Genomic DNA, 23,406 nt, shown 5'->3' on the forward strand with positions numbered 1-23,406 from the left:
GATATACAACACATCATCAAGGTGGGCCACTCGGTAAGGTTAACACCTACTCCGCTCCCCATAATTCCCAGGGCTTTTTTATTTTTCCCTTCCCTTTTTTTTAATGGAACTTTAAAATAATTAATTCTCTAAATGGGGTTGTGTTTTTTAATTCGAGCAAGTCACGGACTTTCTTCAGAATTTTAATATGGCATTATAGCATTTTTATTTTCATTAATTTCTTTAGTGGTTTTTCCTGATTGAGATGTAATAATCAATGGTTTTCCTCTGTCCACGTGCGTTGTCATTGACGTTCTCAGGCACCCGAATGAATAATCCCTCAATCTGGTGTGCAGGTAATTGTTAGACAATCGCTATGGCAACACGCGTGTGCAATAGAGCTCATTTACATGCAACAATTATGCCAGCATGGCACAGATCCGAGATCTAGTCCATCCATTAGAAGAGAACCATTAATCATCATTTCCTAGCCCAAGAATCAGGTTGATCCAATGGTCGGGAGGAACACATTTTGAAGGAAATAAATGTACGGGGCCACGAAAAAATTGGCTCACGTTTTCTAACCCTTCCACCTGTTTCCACGATGGACGTCTAACCTTTGTGTTGACCATAATTATTGTTAGGACCACATATGACAGATGGTTAAACCGGATGGATGGATCGGATCTCGTACCTATAACCCATGTCGGCACAAATATGGTGTGTACATGAGCTGTTTTACCCGCGCGTGTGGGCTCAGCACACCTCTAAGTAGACCGACTGGAAGCGGATTGCGCGCCGTTGCTTCACCAAGCTCTGTGGGCCCCAGCATGTTGTAAGTATTATATCGAGACCGTACATCCATTTGGAGAGATCATATTAGCGCGTGATTCCAAAAATGAGAAAGATCCAAAGCTAAAGTAGATAACACCCCCATAAAGAAGTGGGGACAAATGATTACCACCGTTGAAACCTTCCTAAGGCCAGCATGATGTTTATTTGCCCTTCAACCTGTTCACAAGGTCAAAAAAATCTGGATGAAGGGGAAAAATAAGTATCAGATTGATCCAAAACTTCTGTGGCCTTCAAGAAGTTTTCAACGGTGGACTTTCAATCCCCACTGCTTTACGTGGTGTGGTTGATTTGAGTTTCGGATCCGTCGGCTTAAGCCCTATGAAATATCGCAAAATGGACAGACGGTTTGGATATAACACATAAATTATGGCGGCGAACTTAGTGACGTCAACACAGAGATCGGTAGTGTGTGTCACACAATGCAACCCTCTTCTAGTCGTCCAAGCCATATTGATATGGTCTGATGATTTGGACCGTCCAAATTCTCTGTACCATCATGAGTAACCTGAGTGTGAGCCATTTAGATTTTGTTTACAATACCCTAATTCATCTTCACATACAAACTGACGTTTAGAGTCATCCATTCAAAGTACTTATCTACTAGTGGAGATACCTCGTTTCAACACTTGTCCCTAGGGGGGTGGCTAACATGGAGTGTGTGTACTGACATGGGTGTGTACTAACAACCTAACCCAAAAAAAAAAAGTACTTATCTACTAGTGACCGTGATAGCATAGCATCAGTAACTTGGACGGTTCTGATCGTCGGATTATCTCAGCATATGATCGTTTTTCAAAATATAAGTAGAGAATATTTATACGTCGGTTGAGTAGTGTTTCAATCATAGAGATGGCCCTGTCATAGTCTCCCATGATTGAAACAGTAAGCGACAGGTACACGCATGAATGGTGGTGATGGGCAGACTTGTCTGACATGAATGGTGGTAATGGGGGGTTGAACCGTCCAGATTGTGGAACCATCCTGCAGATTAGTCATAACTAAGAATCATATTGATTGGACAATCCTAACCACTGATTGATAGACTCTTTTTTGTTGTCGTTGAATTTAGACCGTTGCTTATTTCTCATTTTGACAGTCAGATACAACAATTCGATCATCGTTTAAGGTAATAGTTTATTAATGGCCCATATAAAGTGGCACCGACTTTTTGGACAGTTTAGCTCTGGTTAACAATGTGCCAAATGTACAGTTGTTGAGTGCATGTGTATGAACTGTCACGCTCCACCACAGTACCCAAAATTCTGTGATGAGGATATCGTTTTGTACACGTCAGGGGGAACTTTCGCGGAAGTTTCAAGCTGAACGATCGCTGCGATCCGTTAGGTCCTCGCCATCCCAGTGGGGCCCTGCATATGAATTCAACGGGGGGCGGCTAGGGTACCACCCCCGCCAAGACCAAGCTAGAGACGGACGGTCCTATCAGGGGCTGTGGGGCCACCGTGATGTATATATTTTATCCGTGCTGGCCATATGGGCATGAGCTCAAAAGGAGTAAGACTGAACTTTCAAGTGGACTACACGACAGGAAGTAGTGGGTTGAAAACTTTCTAAGGCCCAACGTGATATTTATTTGCCATCCAACCTATTCATAAGGTCCCACGGACCTGGATGAAGGGAAAATATAAATATCAGCTTGATCAAAAACTTGTGTGGCTCTCAGGAAGTTTTCAACGGCATGCTTTCAATCCCCGCTGCTTCCTGTGGTGTGACCCACTTGAGCCTTTGATCTGCCTCATTTTTGGTCTCTGTCAAAACGGATGGATGGAGTAGATAAAACATCACATCAAAGAGGGCCCGACATAGCCCCCGACAGGATCGTCGGTCTCTAGCTAGGTCCCGGGGGTTGTACCCAATCCACGTCCGAATTCAACCTCGTGCGTGCCACCTACAGGAGAGGTAAATGAAGGTCTGGATTCTTTCAGTTGAATATATACTATGGTTCGGTAATCCAGACTATTGGTCTGTTGAGCCCCACGCGTGGTTGGAGGAGCATGACCAGAAAAATCTAATCAATTAGACCTTTGTATTGTGTCTTTTTAACTGTCCATCCATAGGCCGCATATCCAAAGGTTAAAACGCAAGTTACCCCAAGCGTTTTCGTCAGTTTATTTGGCAGTGGCCATTACCATCACCTCTATCTCCGCTGTACCTGGACAGGTCCACGGCATGCACCTGTCAGACAAGTGCCATGTGATGAATGATACAGATCTCAAACACGTTCCACGTGAATGATAAACAGCCCTTCAATCTCTACGGGCACGAGTCACACGTGCAGCACTCATACTTTTTTCTTTTTGAGGATATTGCCAAACTCAGCCACATAAAAAGAAACAGAAAAATAAAGACTTGGAACCGAACACGAGAAGAACTTGCAGTACCGAGTATAGCAATCAACAGCAGTACGGAGTTCAGCAAACACGAGAAGAACCTCCAGTACCGAGTTTACCAATCAACGGCAGGAACAAACAGCAGATATCAAGAGTCCTTTCAATGCTTTTGAATCATCATCACTAGCTTCCGATGAGATGAATAAAAAGATTAAAAGATAAATACAGGTCAACTTCTTCACATACAATCGTATGGAACGGGCCTCTGTTGCTGAGGATGAATCGACAAACGAAAGGGGATTATGGGTTTCTGGGCCCACCAAATGCTTACCCTTTAGTAACAATCATAACTGGTGGAAATCGTCAAAGTGAGTGGGGCTTCATGGAGAATCACTTGCAGTCTAGCCTCACATGAAATCCTCTTCCAGTTCCTGCAAGGACTTGTTGGTTGCCGCTATCTGTTTGTTAGAGGTCATCTTGTCGGGGACCATCAGTCCCTTGTAGCTCCGTATCTCTGCCTGCCTCTCCTTTTCAAGCCTCTCCATCTCTTCCCGTCTTTTCTGCATGGCCACGTACGAGGTAGGAACGGAAATGAGGAAAACATTAACCATTTGTAGGAAATATTAGATTGCAGATACTAGAAAGCACTCTGCCAAATTAGATCATCAAAGCTCAAATATCACCAACTTCTCTTGAGAAACAAAATTAAAAAATTAAAAAATTAAAATGCTGGTCCTACCCAACACTGTTGCATCTTATACCCCGATTTTACTCCCTTCCAGTGACATTGAGAAACAAAAATGATATAGATATACACACACTAAGAACTCAAACAAGCAGACACAATTTGGCTGGGATCCAAGTACCATGTCCAAACACTGAATGTTCGGAATGGAGTGGCCGAGCCCATTGAGTTTTATGCACTCAGGTCTGCTCTAAACCTGATACCAAAACAAGTGGGACTTTCTCATGCATAGTTGGATATGGACATGTGGACAATCCATATTGATCAATCTAGACAGTAGGATTGGCCCAGCGCACTCTTCATAGGCTGTCTTCAAAAAACCATACGGATTGGGTGACCCAAACCGTCCAGTTAATGTCATGCAAAAATGGATCAACAAGATCATTGTAGACCCATGTGATCCGTGTTTAAGAAACATGTTCCTTCTTGCATAAACAATTCTCTATTATGTACTTCCTAAAAAGCAGGGTCAAATGGACCCTAATTCTCTATTAGGGCCTGTATGTTTTTTCAAAGCTTTACACTGGAAATAGGTAATTATTACGGTTTACCATGTTTGAAAATTCATAGGTATTTATGCCATTGAAACTAGTTCAAAAGAGATAATTTTAATTTTTGAATGGTACGGTAATGTATATGATATATCCGTTCCGTCCATCTATTTTACTACAATATTTTGAAGCATGAGACAAAAAATGAAGCAGATACAACACTCAGGTGGCCCACACCAAAAGAAACAGTGGCCCCACAAAGTTTTTAACGGTAAGTATTTGATTCCCTTTTTCGTATGGTGTGGTCCACGAGTTTTGGATATACCTCATTTTTTTGCTCAAACTATAAATTCAAATGGCATAATGGATGAACGGTGTGGATAAGCGAAATGCATCACAGTGGGACCCATATATATTTTGTAATATTTTATGTTTTTGTGTCAAAAAAGTAAGTAGTCAAATCAGGTATGCTGTCAATACACAGGGAAATAATTATTACTCTCTTACCTGGTATTTACCAGTGCACTGGAAAATCAAATGGGCCCTAAGAGAGTTGAGTTTCCATTTGACAGTGAACACCATCAGTTAGTACCATCCTAATACTTGATTGAAAAAACGACCAATACCAAAACATGATGTCTGGGAGTTTCAAAAAGGTACGTGGTGCTATCCAATGATATACATCTTTCAAACTAAGCATCCCGGGGTGAAAACAGAGTACTTGTAGAGCAAATCAAGATCCAATTGAAGAAACAACCAACAGATGTAAAAGGTCCTTGATTTTCAAATCCCATGCAGATCCACGATGAACCAATGAACCACCTTTTATGAGGCAAAACTTTCAATCTGGGGTGTCCCTTTTGAGAGAGAGCGTGTTCCCTTTTGACATTTCGCCTTTTTGGGCATGAAGATCCAGCTGCAAGATTTATGATGATTTTGTAAGGTAGATTAACGACGAATTTTAAGTACAGTTTTAAAAGATTGCAGGGCTACTTTGGTGGTTTAAATTAGCTCGTGGTTAGGATTAGAAGTTCATAAGCTTCATATGATCAATGGAAAGGTTAGAAGCTAGCTAGGATTTATTTTAGCCTTCATAAAGAGCAATGTTGTCAAAATTGTTATCGTATCACAAATCAAAATTGAGGTTGAATCATATCAAATCACAAATCGTATGGTAGATCGTAAGATTTCTTAAAGCCCATACCAATCTAAAAATAAAAAATGAAAGCCAAGTGAAGCTTAAAATAGAAAAGAACAACTGAACAAGTGCAATTTGAATTGTAAATCGGGATTTGAATCGCAAATCACAGGATTCAAATCATAGAATTGTAGGATTCATATAAAAAGGGATTCAAGGTGGGATTCAAATCGTTTTGCTTAAGATTCAACTCAAATCGTATATCACAAATCTTAGGATTTTGACAACATTGGTAAAGAGAAGAAGAAAGACGTGCTTTAAAATTTGATGAATCAATCTTTCAAAAAAAATTGATGAATTAAAAGAAGAAGAAGAAAATTGCGAAGCACACTTTGGAAGTGCAGTTGCCTCACACGTGGAAAACCAGAAAACAGGAAAACCAGCTTGAGAATGGAGTTGCCAATCAGGCAATCCTGCTGCATATATCCCATGCCTCAAATATCATGCCTACCTGATCACTAGGTGGCCTTTCACCTCATATGCCTGTGTCAGTCTGATTTTTGAGACATGGCATATAGCCAGTGCAGATCACCTGATGAGTGGCTTTGGTCTCATATGTGTTCCTCTTGTCTCTGCATGGGGCAAGGTGCACTTAGCATACCTAAACGTTCTTCCTGTGATTGGAGGTTTTGCAGTGTTGCGGTTTATGCATGTTTTGGGATGTTTCGTTTCATTTGCAGGAGGTTTTGCTGGGTTCCCTCCAAGAAACTTGGGGATCAATGGTAATTGGTATTTCATCCCCAGCTTCATCAACTGCTAATTTTGCTGTGTGGCCAGGAATTTTATCCTGCGTCAGTACGGCTGTTTCGGTCACTCCTATAAAGAAAAGCTACAGCATCACCACCATCTCTCAAATGTTCATAGATATTGTCAGTTAATATAGATGGAAAGTTGTGGTAGTAAAAAGACTAGGATGAAGTTCCTTCGGAAGCATCTGCAAAAATAAGCAGGAAACAACTCAAGTATTACTCATCCCTTGATAAATGGGAGTTTTTTTTCCCCACAGGCAACTTGGGTTTGAACCCAAGATCTCAATGCTGAAACACAGCTGTCCATCTTGGTGGTAATCGTTAGTAACGGTCTCAAGAGGTCCTTTGAGCGGTGTAGGGGTCCTTTGAGCGGTGTAGGCCAAGAGAAATAATCATGTTCAGAAATCTGAGTGTCATGTCGGTGTCGGTTTTCTCTAAGATTCTGATCCTTTTTCGCAATTGGGCTCCGTAATGTGGAGGGTGGGAATTGTGTGGGGTGGAGTGGGGTGGGTCTTGTAATTTTATTTTATTTGTCAGTCTGTATAGTTTGTCTGGTGGCTCTTGCTGCCTTTTTCAATAAATTCTTATCTTTAAAATTTTATTTTTATTTTTATTTTTTTTTTAAAAATATAAGGTATCAAGAGGAGGTTCTGAAGCAGGAGCTGAAGCAACAATTGGAGCAGAAGTGGTACGATAGGTAGAAGATAGCTAATGCTCTGACATGCATTCCAATCATCACCATGCCATATTACCCAAAATCAATTACTCCACTTAGGCAGCGCACGAGATCAATAGTACAGTTTGCTTGGCTTCCAAATCATCTCAATCAAGAAGTGGATTGAATTCTCCTATGCCGTGTAAATTGGTATGTTGCACTTCAAAATACGATGAAGAAATGACTTACTTTATCTCTCAGCTGAAGTTTCCTTTCTGCTCTTTCTGCGGCATTCACTGCTTCCCGCTCAGCTGCATAAACAACACATAACATGAGTGGCTTATAACACCATATAGAGTACAGGACATATTCCAGGAAGCTTGCAGAAGCCAGAAATTGAGAAGAAGAGGTCTATTCTGTCCCAGTGAACTTCAGAAATGGAAGGGTCGAAGTAAACAAGACTGTTTAGCAGTTTACAGCCTTCCTGACATTACCATGGAAAAAAGCCAACAAAAAGGTTTACCCTTCAAAACATAACAGACAAAAATTTTCAGGATGGACTCAGAAATGCAAGCATCATCAACTGGAAGGTCAAGAATCAAGAGACAATCTTTATATGATCTTCGGACAAGAACTCTAGGATAGACCATCATACCTTTCAAGTCAGGCTTCCTTTCGACTTTTGTCTTGTTCAACCTATTCACTATCTCATTCAGGCGCTTCTCTACTCTCACGGTGCGGACCTATTCACAAGCATCACAACCAGTTAGATTTAGAAGGGCCTATCACTTCACACAATGAATTTTTGGTCAGTATGCAGAAAGAAGCAAGCTGCACAATGCAAAATCATTCATGCTAATGGAATCTCAAAGGATTGATATGATAAGTACTGATATGATCTAATTCATAAGTTTTACAGAATAGCTTATGTCAGATTACAGGTAAACAACTCTCTGCGAGTCCCTGAGAAGGAAGTGCTGAGGATAAGTGTCTAACTAGATCCAACCTTTAATCAGATAATCCAAATCATCATTTATTGACAACAGAAGTTAAATAATGATAAATGTTACCACAAGAATGATGCGGAAGTCAAAGAGAGAAAGGCTCCTTGTTAGGCAGCCACTTTCTGTGGCAAAAAGAGAGAGAGAATAAAAAAAAAGATGTACCTAAAATACAGATAGATAATAAAGCGATGCAGAATACTCACAATTTTAGGATTGTGGAAACCAACTTGCCCAACATCCATGGAAGGAGTCTTCTTCAAATTGTACCATGGGGTGTAAACAACGTCAATATTGCTCAACTTGTTGCCTGTTACACACATTCAATATGTTAGGGGAAAAAAAGTTATTTGTGTGTTGCTGAAAGCATTTAACAGAACAACTTTTACAGAAGAAACATATAAAAGCACTCCCGTTCCACATTCTCCTTGATTGCTACATCTCCAATCAGGATTTGACGTATATATCTGTCTAAAGAACCCAACGAAGGAGTTCTCTTGGTCCTGAAAAGATGCAGAATCATGAAATAGAACTTGCTACGCTATCTAAGAAAATAAAATAGGAACACAAAAAGAATTTCCCTTGGATGGAATTGGCTTTGACAAGCTGAGCACAATCTTCAAGTAATCCTTCACTTATATCGTCCATAGTCTGACCCTTGTTCAGTCTTAGATAAACATGGGCGGAAGACATTTTACCCACATGGAACCTGCAGCAACAGCAACAACCAGTCAAGTATGTATTTGGCCCATAAGTCTTTTGGGTGCAGGCATTTTTGGTGCTAAAACATGGTGGGTGGATGAGAGATTTGGAGTCTACAAACAAGTATTTCTTCTTAATTCTTTGAGAGCCTTCAATGGGCTTGTTGGTTTGAAGAAATGTGAGTAAAGAAGAATCAGATAAGAGTCTGCACAACCTATTGTGGGCAGAAAATCAAATTGTTTACTCTCGGATGTAAGGGACAACTTGGAGGTTTCCTTCCTTGAAGCGACTTATGGAGGCAACTTTCTCTTTCATGGAAGATAAAGCACCTGAACCAATAAAATCTGACCCTAATGTTGAAAAATCCATGTTACATCTAAACATTAGAGCATGAAACTGAAATTATTAATATTAAAAGCAGAATAGGTTTGTGGGCCAGCCAAAGCTATGGACAGATGGTGACCTCCGCCCACCCAGATGTTTCAAGCTGAACTATGATGGAAGCTCGTTGGGGAATCCTGGCCCAGCAAGTATCAATGATCCAGCAGGTTTTTAGGGATGGCCAAGGATTAAAGCTGCCATAGTTCTTGAGCCCGGTGTGAAGTCAGGATTCTCATTCCCTGCTGCTGCAGCTATCCTTCAGGGGAATAAACCATAGTGACAAATCTTGTTCTGAGAACGGGAATTTCTCGGGAGATTTTCAGATTTTGAAATTTTTTCTTACAATATCATGATCACCTAGGACTGCTCTACTTCAATCACTCTTCAAGCCGTGTTGGGGGAATTCGAAGCTGAGGGTGCTGAAGGCTTCTCAGAGGCATTGCTAGGGAAAGTGCTCAATGTGATTCCTCTTTGCACAAGGTCATTGAATCCTGGAACGCTGGACCGGGTTGTGCAAGATGAAGACATTGCGATGCGTACGGATAGAAGTTTAAGCAGACAAGTGGGGATTGTCAAGGACAAGTGGTGGATCAGAGGTGCGCTGACGCATGTTGGTAGACAGGTGGGTGTTGTTTTCGGCGACTGGGACGAGGACTATTACGATCTTTTCCACTTTGTTCAGGCTTGAGGTAGAATGGGGCAAAGGCAACCATCAGGTAGCAACAGAGAACTGGTACGTCTTCATTCTTCTTTGTACTCTTGAGTATGGTCAGCTACACGGGGGATATTGATTATGAGAATCCAAAGGCTTGTTTCTCAAAACATTCGCAGTGGCCACCTGAGAGCTTTCGCCTATTTAAAAGAAGAAGAAGAAGAAGAAGAAGAAAAGCTACACACAGGGGATAGATTGGGGCGTAGGGCAAGATCCTTACCCAAATGAGGATCTTGTCTTGGAATGTGAGGGGCTTGGGTTCCAGAGAAAAGAGGATCCAAGTCCGGGATGTTTGCAAAAGAACAAAGGTGCAAGTATTAACCTTTCAAGAGACAAAATCCGATTCTTTTGATTCCGGTCTGTTGGAGTTTGTCTAGGAGTCTAGGGGGAAGAATTGGGTTTTTTTGGAATCAGATGGGTTTGCTGGGGGGAATAGTGGTGGCCTAGGACTCGACTCTATGGAAGAAATGCACAGTTTGGCCCAGGAAGTACTCTCTGTTGGTGTTACTGGAGGGCTTTCTGATGGCTTTTCGATGTCTGTCTATGGGCTCAATGTGGCTACTGACATGGATGTGTTTTGGGAAGAACTCAACCAGGCTAGGGGCATCATTGACTGCCCATAGTTAGTGTATGTGTGTGTGTTGGGGGAGGGGTTAAAATTTACCTAGTCTAACAGCCAGGATCATCCCATAAGAACCTATATCGATAGGATTTTGGTGTTCGCTTCCTGGGTGTGGAAGTTTTCGACCACTGGTGGAGAAGTCTCTCAGCTATCTCTCCCTTGTTTGGTCTCGGACCACTGGTCGCTGACACCATTTAGGTTTGAGCTAGCCTGGCTTCAAGTGGAAGGGTTTTTGGATCTGGGCAGTCAGTGGTGGAAGTCTCTCTTAGTTGAAGGTTTTGCAGGGTTGAGATAAAGCCAAAAGTTGAAGCTTCTAAAAGGTAAGATTGTTGGTTGGAAGAAAGAAGTGTTGGGAAAAAGATCTCTTGAAACTGAAGCTATGCTTGAGCAGATTCATGAGCTGGACTTGAAAGCAGAGGATGTGAAGCTTTCGGAGGACGAGAAATGGCTCTGTGGTAAACTTGGTCGTGAGTCGTGACTACGCCAATCGCCTCAAGGAGAAGGAGATCAAATGGAGATAGTGATCTCGGGCCATCTGGCTCAAAGAAGGGGATAAAAATACTGAGTTTTTCCATAGCATTGCGTGTGCCCGTGCTAGATGCAATGAGATGTCTAGTGTGGTGGTGGGGGAGGAAAGGTTTGATAAGAAAGAGAAGGCGTGCAACACAATTGTTGACTTTTATGAAGATTTGCTTTCAGATCAAGGCTAGAAAAGATGTTCATTGGACAACCTACAATTCAACCCTATGACCCAGGAGGTGGCTGATTCTCTCGAAAAGCCTTTTTTCTAAAGCCGAATTCAAGAAAGTTGTGGGATGATTTGGGGGGAGACAAAGCGTCAGGTCCAGATGGATTCCCTCTAGCTTTCTTCCAAAGCTTTTAGGAGATAGTTAAGAGGGATGTGCTGGATTTTATGGATGAATTTTACTCCAGGGGACGATTATCCAAAGAGCTAGGGGCCTCATTCATAACACTTATCCCGAAGATCTCCAGCACCGAAAATCTCAAAAAACTATAGGCCCATTAGCTTAATTGGGAGCATTTACAAAATTCTTGCTAAGGTGCCAGCTACAAGATTTAAAGGGGCTCTTCAAGGGATCATATCTAAGAACCAAGGGGCTTTTATAGAAGGAAGACAAATCATCGTTAGTGCGCCCATAGCCCATGAGGGTTTCAATGATGCCAAATTCAGGCAGAAATTGGGAGGTGACATATGCAAATTGGATCTAGAAAAGGCTATGATCATGTGGATTGGGCCTTCTTATACTACATGGTTGGGAGGATCGGTTGTGGAAATAAATGGAGGGAGTGGATAAAGGAGTTTACGAGATCTCCCAATTTCTCGATTTTAGCTAATGGCTCGCCTAAAGGCCTCTTTCAAAGCTCGCGGGGGCTGAGACAAGGAGATCCCCTGTCCCCTCTCCTTTTTATGGTGGTGGTTGAGGCTTTAGCAAAATGTTGGATCGTACTCATCAAATCGATCTATTCTCTGGTTTCTCTATTAGATAATCAAGCCCCGTAGCGTCTAACCTTCCGTTTGCGGACGATACGCTATTGTTTTGCGATGCAAACACATGCAAGGAGGATAATTTAAGAATGATTATTATGTGCTTTGAAGCTGTCTCAGAGCTAAAAGCGAATGTTTCTTAGAGTGTGATGCTAGTAATCTGCGTCACTAAAGAGGAGCTTGTACTGCTTACATCGTGGTTCGGTTGTAAGGTGGGTGAGTTCCTATCTACATACCTTGGCCTTCCTCTGGGCATGGGAAAATCGACTAAGCACGTATGGGATGCAGTATTAGAAAGAATGATTGTTAAATGAAGAGGTAGATATTTATCATTGGGGGGCCACATAACAATGATTATAGTTGTGTTATCCAGCCTCCCGGTGTACTTTATGTCATTATATCGATGCCTGAAATCTGTTTTGGATAAGATTGATAGGCTACGGAGAGATTTCCTATGGCAAGGTGCGGAAGACAAAAGTAAGTTCCATCTCCTAAATTGGGACGAGATATGTAAGCCTTTTAAGGAGGAAGGTGCAAACATTAAAAATTTGGGTGACATGAATACGACTCTTCTAGGAAAGTGGATATAGAGGTTTGGCACAGAAGATGGGGTGCTTTGGAAGGATATAATTATTAGTAAGTATGGTAGATGAAAGTGGGTGGTTTACAAAAGAGTCCTTTTTGTCTGGGGCATGGGAAAATCGACTAAGCACTTAAGAGATGCAGTATTAGAAAGAATGATTGTTAAATGAAGAGGTAGATATTTATCATTGGGGGGCCACATAACAATGATTATAGTTGTGTTATCCAGCCTCCCGATGCACTTTATGTCATTATATCGATGCCTGAAATCTGTTTTGGATAAGATTGATAGGCTACGGAGAGATTTCCTATGGCAAGGTGCGGAAGACGAAAGTAAGTTCCATCTCCTAAATTGGGACGAGATATGTAAGCCTTTTAAGGAGGAAGGTGCAAACATTAAAAAATTGGGTGACATGAATACGACTCTTCTAGGAAAGTGGATATAGAGGTTTGGCACAGAAGATGGGGTGCTTTGGAAGGATATAATTATTAGTAAGTATGGTAGATGAAAGTGGGTGGTTTACAAAAGAGTCCTCTTTGTCTGGGGCATCACACTTTTGGAAAAGAATTGCTTCAGTTAGAGGAAGCTTTGGGTATGGAGTGCTCTTCGTGCTTAGGGATGGCGATTATATACATTTTTGGAAAGACTTATGGGTTGGAGAGGAAATCTTGGGAGTTGCACTTCCCACGGATTGCAAGGTTATCAATGTACCACAATGTGATTGTGGGACGGTGCTACTCTCGCAGTGGGAACAACGTCGTTCGGACACCTCCTTGCCGCCTCTTTTTGTTTGATGATGAGGTAGGGGAATTGAGCTCCCTTTTAGATCATATCAAAATTTGCTATCCTATTGTTGGGGAAGAGGATAAGATGTGTTGGTAGTTGGAGAGTACGGGATGCTTCTCAGTCCATTCCTTCTACAAGTTGCTCCAAGCTCCAGGCAGCTACTACCATTTTTATTTTTTTTTGTCTTACGGTGCCCTGTCAAAAGTTGCGGCCTTTGCTTGGTTGGTTGGCCAAGGCAAGGTGTTGACAGTGGATAATCTTCGGAAAAGGGGAGCGATCCTCCTCAACGTGTGCCTTATGTGTATGGCTGATTCGGAATTTATTAATCACCTCTTCATGCGTTGTCCAGCAGCGACATCTCTTTGGAATGTAATCCTATCCACATTCTGGTCAAGTGGGAAACTGGGAATACCCAAATTCCATAGATTTATTCCTATGGTCTTCGCATGAAGTTCAACTCAAAGAGGAATTGAAAATCCTCTGCCATTTGTCCCTCTTGGCAGGGCTATGGGCTATTTGGGAAGAGAGGAATATGAGATGCTTTAGGAACATGAGCCACTCTATGGGAAATGTAATGTTAAAAACAAAGGGTCTGATTATGGAATGGGCCTTGAGCTTGAAAGGGGAAATTGATTATTCTTTGTTCATGTCATTAGCCGGGGTGGTCGCCCATCCTTTCCTTGTATAGCTTTGCCTCTTGGCACTTGTTTATAATACACTTATCATTATCCTTTAAAATGAAAAAGAAAAGAAAAAATCTTGCTGCCAATATAATATCAAAAGAACATTTACTATAAAGCAAAATAATTTTAATATTTTAAAAATATGGGTAAAAATGAATTAATTTAAACTTCTAAATATTTACTTCTTAAAATCGCAATAAATTTAGAACATATGTGATTTTGAAAATCTCGCAATATATTGGTTAATAAATTTTCTGTCAGAATATCATGAGATTTTAAAAATCTCGGGGATATTTGTCGTGATGGATTAAACTAGCAGCCAATTACAATTTCAGTCCCATTATCATTGAGGGGGACCCACATAATGTGATTAAATGGTTAGAAAATGGTAGGGGCCCATGAAAACTTGCCGATACTTATTAAGCCATCATAACTTGCAAGCTGATTCCGCTTCTGTTTCTCATGTTCACCAATCGGCTAATGAGTAGGCAGATAACCTGGCCAATGACAGTGTATTCAATGAGGGAGCTTTGCGTTGCGGATCGCCAGATGGGTCCCTAGCTGATTGGTGGGGCAGGGACTTACTGTATTTTTGCTTCATAGCCTTCAGTTTGGTTGTATGGCTGCTTGTGTTGTTTCTTTTTTTCTTTATATTTTCAATAAATTTCCATTCATCAAATAGAAAAGAATGAAATAACATAGAAAACCAGCACATTTGATTATGCAGTCAGAAAGGAACTATACAACAAAATGGGAATTAAGATATGAAAAAAAAAAAAAAGAGCATTCACCCATATATCCAAAAGAACTCCAAAACTGCATCGAATTTGCGGCATGAAATTGGGAAATCCATGAATTGAGCATATGAGAATTCAGAAGAACATGGTCTGTAATTACAATAATAGCAATTCTAAAAAACAGAAAAAGGCATGCAATAGAAAACAGAAACCAAGCAAATCAAAGCAGATAATTCATGGCTTTGTTTGGATTAAAAAAATGGACTTCGATTGCAATAGTTAAGGTACAAAAGCTAGAAGTGAGTTGTCTGGATAGCTTTTCAGGAAAGACGATTCCTTTTCAACATTTTTGTAGTTTGTTTCTTTTCACAATAATTCAACCCTATAGGTTTCTTGGCATCTCACTGTTGCAACGTCACTAGCCAAATCAAGTCCTCTAGGTGGTGTAAGGACTTTGTGGTACCCACCGTATCCCATGTGTTTTATAATGCTGTGAATAACGAGGTGGCTACTAGAGAGTGTTCCGTGGGCCCACCATGATATATGCGAGAAATCAACTCCATTAATCCATTTCAGCATATCATTTTAGTACATGGTCCAAAAAATGAGGTAGTTCCAAATCTCAAGTGGACCACATCAAAGGGAACAAACGCCATTAAATCCCACCATTAAATTGGAAGCGCATTCCAATCCCTTAAAATTGGAAGCAGATTGGCTGGTGTACCACACACCAACTATATAGCTGCTGCAGGTTCGTGTAGTGCGAAGACGTGCACTGACGCTGCTCAAGCTCCGAGTTGTACGAACGGTTCAAAGGAGATCAAAGTTACATGGGCCCCACAGTGATGTATTTATTATATCTACATCGTTCATCTATTTTTAGAGATCATTTTAGAGCATTATCCAAAAAATGAATCATGTCCAAAGATCATTTGGACCACACCACAAATAGTAGCAGAGATAATGATTTTCACCGTTAAAAAATACGTAGGGCCCACTATAACGTTTATTTTCCATCCAATCTGTTCATAAGGTCACAAAGACCTGAATGAAGAATAAAAACAAATTTCATATTGATCTAAAACTTTTGTGACCCCAAAAAGGGTTTCAATGGTAGACGTTCAATCTCCCACCGCTTTTTGCAGTGTGGTCCACTTGATAGTTAGATCTGTTTTATTTTTCGTCTCAAGCCTTAAGAGAGCTCGCCAAATTGATGGACGGTTTTGATATAACAAATACCCTGTGATCAGACCCACAGAACTTGGTTACGTATACAGCAGCTATCAAGTTGAGTAGCCAGTCGGCTACTGACGTGACGTCACCAAGTTATGTGGCCCCACTATGATGTATATGTTATATCCACACCGTCCATCCATTTTTAGATATCATTTTAGGGTATGAACCACAGAATGAATCAAATAAAAATCTGTTGTGGACCCCACCAAAGAAAACAACGGGGAGAGTGATTCCCACCGTTGAAACTATCCTAAGGCCCATCATAATGTTTATTTGAAATCCAACCTGTTTAAAAGTTAAAAAAGACATTAAATAAGGGAAAACACAAATATCAGCTTGATCTACAACTTTTGTGGCCTTTAGAAGTTTTTAACGGTGAGTGTCACTGTCCCACTGTTTTCTGTGCTGGGGTCCACTGGAGCTTTGGATTTAACTCGTTCTTTGGATATTGACCTAAAATGATCTCTCCAAATGGATGGAAGGTGTGGATGCAAAACATACATCATGGTGGGGCCCACGGAACTTGCCGACGTCACTTCAGTAGCTAGTCTCGCGACTCACCCTGTGAGTATACTCAACCCGTCAGTAGCTAATCCCCTCCCGGACGCGAGAGAAATTTCGTTTTTACGAAATTCTCTCCTCTCCTCCGGAAAATCGCAATCAATCTCATCTTCCGTAAAAAACTTTCTAGAAATTTCTCTCTGTCTTTTTCAAATCCGAACCGAAATCTCCGTAAATCTCGGTGAAATCAAGTTCGCTTTCAAATCTCTTTCTTTAAAGAAAACAAAAGGGTTTTTTAAAAGGGTTTTCTTATCTCGGATAATTCAGAGCTATCAACAACGATTTGCCACTAAATCTAGCCGAAATCCACTTCCGCGGGTAGATCGGGAGAAAAAGAAGGTAAGAGATCTTTTTTTATATATTTTTTGTATTTATTTCAATTTTTTTTCAATAATAAGGAGAACGATAGCTATTTTTTCGATAAAATCGAAAATATCGCCGATATTTCGTCGATATTTGGAAGAGAAACGAAAACTTGGGGTTTCGGTATCGCCGGTTCAGCGACACCGATAATATCGCCGATATTATCGATTTCTCGTCAACAATTCAAACACTGGCGATTATATACATTTTTGGAAAGACTTGTGGGTTGGAGAGGAAATCTTGGGAGTTGCACTTCCCACGGATTGCGAGGTTATCAATGTACCACAATGTGATTGTGGGACGGTGCTACTCTCGCAGTGGGAACAACGTCGTTCGGACACCTCCTTGCCGCCTCTTTTTGTTTGATGATGAGGTAGGGGAATTGAGCTCCCTTTTAGATCATATCAAAATTTGCTATCCTATTGTTGGGGAAGAGGATAAGATGTGTTGGTAGTTGGAGAGTACGGGATGCTTCTCGGTCCATTCCTTCTACAAGTTGCTCCAAGCTCCAGGCAGCTACTACCCTTTTTTTTTTTTTTTGTCTTACGGTGCCCTGTCAAAAGTTGCGGCCTTTGCTTGGTTGGTTGGCCAAGGCAAGGTGTTGACAGTGGATAATCTTCGGAAAAGGGGAGTGATCCTCCTCAACGTGTGCCTTATGTGTATGGCTGATTCGGAATTTATTAATCACCTCTTCATGCGTTGTCCAGCAGCGACATCTCTTTGGAATGTAATCCTATCCACATTCTGGTCAAGTGGGAAACTGGGAATACCCAAATTCCATAGATTTATTCCTATGGTCTTCGCATGAAGTTCAACTCAAAGAGGAATTGAAAATCCTCTGCCATTTGTCCCTCTTGGCAGGGCTATGGGCTATTTGGGAAGAGAGGAATATGAGATGCTTTAGGAACATGAGCCACTCTATGGGAAATGTAATGTTAAAAACAAAGGGTCTGATTATGGAATGGGCCTTGAACTTGAAAGGGGAAATTGATTATTCTTTGTTCATGTCATTAGCCGGGGTGGTCGCCCATCCTTTCCTTGTATAGCTTTGCCTCTTGGCACTTGTTTATAATACACTTATCATTATCCTTTAAAATGAAAAAGAAAAGAAAAAATCTTGCTGCCAATATAATATCAAAAGAACATTTACTATAAAGCAAAATAATTTTAATATTTTAAAAATATGGGTAAAAATGAATTAATTTAAACTTCTAAATATTTACTTCTTAAAATCGCAATAAATTTAGAACATATGTGATTTTGAAAATCTCGCAATATATTGGTTAATAAATTTTCTGTCAGAATATCATGAGATTTTAAAAATCTCGGGGATATTTGTCGTGATGGATTAAACTAGCAGCCAATTACAATTTCAGTCCCATTATCATTGAGGGGGACCCACATAATGTGATTAAATGGTTAGAAAATGGTAGGGGCCCATGAAAACTTGCCGATACTTATTAAGCCATCATAACTTGCAAGCTGATTCCGCTTCTGTTTCTCATGTTCACCAATCGGCTAATGAGTAGGCAGATAACCTGGCCAATGACAGTGTATTCAATGAGGGAGCTTTGCGTTGCGGATCGCCAGATGGGTCCCTAGCTAATTGGTGGGGCAGGGACTTACTGTATTTTTGCTTCATAGCCTTCAGTTTGGTTGTATGGCTGCTTGTGTTGTTTCTTTTTTTCTTTATATTTTCAATAAATTTCCATACATCAAATAGAAAAGAATGAAATAACATAGAAAACCAGCACATTTGATTATGCAGTCAGAAAGGAACTATACAACAAAATGGGAATTAAGATATGAAAAAAAAAAAAAGAGCATTCACCCATATATCCAAAAGAACTCCAAAACTGCATCGAATTTACGGCATGAAATTGGGAAATCCATGAATTGAACATATAAGAATTCAGAAGAAACATGGTCTGTAATTACAATAATAGCAATTCTAAAAAACAGAAAAAGGCATGCAATAGAAAACAGAAACCAAGCAAATCAAAGCAGATAATTCATGGCTTTGTTTGGATTAAAACAATGGACTTCGATTGCAATAGTTAAGGTACAAAAGCTAGAAGTGAGTTGTCTGGATAGCTTTTCAGGAAAGACGATTCCTTTTCAACATTTTTGTAGTTTGTTTCTTTTCACAATAATTCAACCCTATAGGTTTCTTGGCATCTCACTGTTGCAATCAAAATAAATTGTACATCCAAACGCATCTAATTGTGAAATCTCAGTATCTATAAAACTGAAACTGGAATTCAAGCCATCGAATGGAAGCACACGCAGTCGGAAGAAAATCTAGGGCACTAGATAGTGAAGTTGAAAATTCTCCGAATACAAACGGAAATTAGGCCATGGATTCCAAAGAAAGCAATGATTAACGGCACGAAGTGGAAATTACACCGATGGATTGCAAATTCGAAGAATGAAGATAAAATCCCATGCGTAGAGGCAGTAGGATTAAAGGATAATTACCAAATGTCTTCAGTAAATCCATATTTGATGAGATCTTCATTCTCGTGCTTGTCCAGACCCATGAAAATGGTGTAATCGCCCGCATCTGGACGGGCCTTGAAGTAAAAAACCATGGACCCTTCTTCCTCTTTTCCTCTCAAAACCAATACAAGGAAAACAGAGATTGGGGTTTTGAGAAGGCAGTGAAATAGGGGGAGGGATCTGAAAAACAATAGAGCCGCCTGCCAGCGGGGTCGACGATCGAAAAGCTGGGTCGGGCACACGTACCGGCCTACACGTGTGGGAGGCTGTCCATGTACAAAGCCGACGCGGACTGTGTAGTGAGGAGCTCACCGCGCTACATTGTGGTGTAGGTTCTCTGTGGGGCCCGCCGGTGATGTATGTGTTTTATCCACTCCGTCCATCAGTTTTTTCATATCATTTTAGTACATGATTCCAAATTTTAAGCATATCCAAATCTTAAGTAGACCATACCACAGGAAATAGTATGGATTGAATGCCTACCATTGAAAGCCTCCCGTTAACACATTAGTTTTGGACTAAGCTGATATTTGCGTTATCCCTGTCCGTGTGACTTTACGTACGGAGTGGATGATCAAAGAACATCAATGTGGGCCCATGAAGGTTTGAATGGCATACCTCATTACCTCTACTGTTTTTTGTGGTGTCGTCCTGACAAAAACTGATGAACGACCTATTCATCATGGTGGGTCCCACGCTGAATCCACGTCAGGTTAGCGTGGCAATGTGAGCTCCGCTTCACTAGAACGGTGATAGCCGGAAGCGGATTGCGTCCTACCCCCGCCGTCTCTAGCCTCGAAAGGTCAGTTCTGTGAGTGGGCCCACCGTGATTTATCTGTCAATCAAAGCCGTCCATTACTTTTCTAAGATCATTTTAAATTATGATTATAAAAATGAGGCAGATCCAGCGCTTAAATGGACCACACCGCATATAAATGACTCTTGCATTTAATGCAACCAAGCATATCATTTGGCGTGGTCCACATGAGCGTTAGATTTAGCTTATTTTTGAATTCATGTTTTAAAATGATCCGAGAGAAGGAATGGACAGCTTAGATGTACAGATACATCATGGTGGGCCCACCCACAGACCTGTCCGCTCGGGGCTAAAGACAAGCGGGATAGGACGCAATCCACGTCCGTGTTATCCAGCCATTTTTCTTCTTTTCATGGTTGATGCCACCTGTGATTCCACGCTGTAGGTTTACTGTGAAGCTTGTCTTGTACCTAAGTCTTTTCATCCCTTTCATCAATAACACCGTATTTAAAAACAAAAACAAAATTTCCTAAACTCAAATATAACCCCGGGTGAGAATTGAATGCCCACCGTTGAAACCGTCTTAAGAGCTAGGGGCTGTTTGATTTTTAAAATTCATTGTAAATGCTATGTACATACTTATTACAATTTGACTGTGTTTGAAAATAAGTAGGTACTTTTGCTGAGAAAACAGTCCAAAGGAATTAACTTAAATTTGTGAACACCACCATAATGTATATGACATATCCACGTGGTTCATCCACTTAAACATGACATTTTTGAGGCATGAGCTACAAAATTGAGGCAAATCCAACATTGAAGTGACCCACACCAAAGTAAACGGTTGCCTCAGGAAGTTTTTAATAGTGAGTGTTTGATTCCCTTTTTTCTTGTGGTGTGGTCCACTTGAATATAAATCTAGCTAATTTTTTAGCTCATGCCCTAAATTCAGTTGGCATAATAGATGGATGGTGTGGATAAAGATAATCCACATACATCATGGTGGGCCCCACAAGTATTTGGCGGCATCCTCGTTCTTAGAATTGAAAAAAGTGAGAACCAAATCAATCCTTGAAAACAATATCGTAATTGCCCATATAAATAATTATTACCTATTTACAATGCAATTACATTTCCTTTAGAAAATTAAACAGGCCTTAGAGGAATTTTGGATGAAGATGATATTTATGTCTACCTTCATCCACATGGGAGTAAACTCATGAACGGGTTAGATGGCACGCAAATATCATAGTTGGACCCATGATGGTTTTAACCTAGGGCAATTCTATCTTTATTGTTTAGTGTGCCCTGTTTTTTATTTTTATTATTTAGTTTAGTGTGGCTCACTTAAGCTTTGGATCTCACATAATTAGGGCTATACATGAATCGAGTTAGCTCCGTTAGCTCGCTCGACTTGAAAAGCTCGATTCAACTCGATTCGAAATTGAGTTGGAGTTCATTTTTTGAGCTTGAATAAATTTTGAACCAAGTTCGAAGTCCAGGGCAAACTCTTCTCAAATTGAATCCCATGTTGAATTGAACTTAGATCAAACTAGCTCAATAACTTGGTTACTTTGATATTTATGTTGTTCACTAAGTGTTTGATGAAATGACTCAACAAAGTGTTGACTAGTAGCAAGGAAGATACGTATATGAAACAAATACTATTTTTTATTGATTTTGATGATGCCTACATAGTGTTTGATGAAATGCCTGTAAAAAACTATTGTTGTTTTACATACAGTGATAAATTGAAAATATACTCCATGTGTTTGTGAAAATGCCACATATGTTTGATATTGGCTTGAACTCGGATCAAACTGGCTAGAGTTGTTGATCGAACTAAGCCAAGTTGGCCAGTCAAGTTTAATGACTAAGTCGAGCTAAGTTTAAGCTGGGGTTAGCTAGTAGCCGAGTTGAGTCAAGTTGTGCCAAGCTCAACTCATGCTCACCTCAGCTGTGCCAAGCTGGGGTCAGCTAGTAATCGGGCTGAATACTAGAAGTGAAATGAATGTATCCTAAAAGCAAAGTGGATGAATGGAATATATGCAGCAGGAAGCTTGGGAACAGAGGGCAGGTGGACAGGTCGAATGAGTTCTCTCACTGCCATGTGGCTTTAGTTCTCAGCAATCTCCCGGCCTTGGATTTTGATTTTCAAAATTTTAATGTTTTTCTCACAATGATGTTGTAGTGAACTAAAATAAAATATTTAAAAAGTTAGTGATGCTCACACACAGCTAATCACACATTCAAGTAGGCACATCCCATCATGATGTTTGTATCACATCTTATACCTCCATTAAGATTATCCCCATGAAAATCAAATGTCCCCAAGATCAGGAAACTTTTTAAATATTGTTTCATGGTTTTTGACTGTATACCCTAACCAGCAGTTAGATCAACCTGATTTTTAAAGCATCATATTTTTATTAATTAGATGAATAAGAGGTCATATAAACACCATGATAGCTCCCCACAGGCCAATTAGTTAGAGGTACAGCTATTTGGGTATGAGCATTTCTCTTTAAAAATATGGACAGTCAATTAACAATTAAAATTAAAATTAAAATATAGATTTATTTAGCAAATTTCTCAAAATTTTATCCTTGCCTGTTCATATTGCAACAAAAACAAGCCATTTTACAGTTAAAAATCTATAAATGTATTGAAAATACGGCTATTAATATATAGTTAAAAATTGTTCTGATTATAGATAATTATTCATAACAAAAATTTGTTTGCATCTAGATTAACCTCTATCCTCTTTAATGCAATAATATTCTCAATTTTATTTAAGGGGTTGTTTTGCACCTTGTAATTGAGGAGGTTTAAGAGGAACTAAGGATATTTTAATTTAAATCCAATGTTTGGTGCTGTATATTTGAAAGTGCCAATCTAGGGGGTTTCCAATCCCCTCTTTGAGGGGGTTTGTAATCCAAGGTGAGAGCTTGGATTACACCTAAAATCATTTGAATAGTTGCATGTATAAATGTATGTCACAGTACACTATCATTCTACTGGGCACATGGCCCACTAACGATGATCAGCACTGTCCAAACATTGTTCATGTAGATCAGCACCGTCCAAATATTGTCACCGTTCAAACATTGTCCATATCAATCAACGATTAAAAATCGTTGGTTAGTCACTCAGACATGATCTTGTGCTTGCGGTCCATCAAAGACTTGGAATTTCATCACTTTTAGACAAAACATATATTTTAGTGGGCTTATCACAACCATAATGTGTAAAAAAT

The 23,406-nt window shown here is 40.2% G+C and overlaps 1 protein-coding gene across 1 annotated transcript; it reads right to left on the bottom strand.

Annotated features, from left to right (window-relative positions):
- Positions 1-3,201: 3,201 nt before the first annotated feature.
- On the bottom strand, positions 3,202-19,637 carry LOC131223068 (uncharacterized). Its single transcript, XM_058218355.1, has 6 exons — positions 19,373-19,637; positions 8,590-8,730; positions 8,228-8,318; positions 7,676-7,763; positions 7,270-7,331; positions 3,202-3,742 (listed from the first exon to the last, which is right to left on the bottom strand). The coding sequence occupies exons 1-6, from the start codon at positions 19,483-19,485 to the stop codon at positions 3,590-3,592; spliced, it is 648 nt and encodes a 215-aa protein (XP_058074338.1). The 5' UTR covers positions 19,486-19,637; the 3' UTR covers positions 3,202-3,589.
- Between the last annotated feature and the right edge of the window lie 3,769 nt (positions 19,638-23,406).

The sequence above is a fragment of the Magnolia sinica genome, chromosome 13, assembly GCF_029962835.1.
Source record: "Magnolia sinica isolate HGM2019 chromosome 13, MsV1, whole genome shotgun sequence".
In the NCBI taxonomy this organism is placed as follows: domain Eukaryota; kingdom Viridiplantae; phylum Streptophyta; class Magnoliopsida; order Magnoliales; family Magnoliaceae; genus Magnolia; species Magnolia sinica.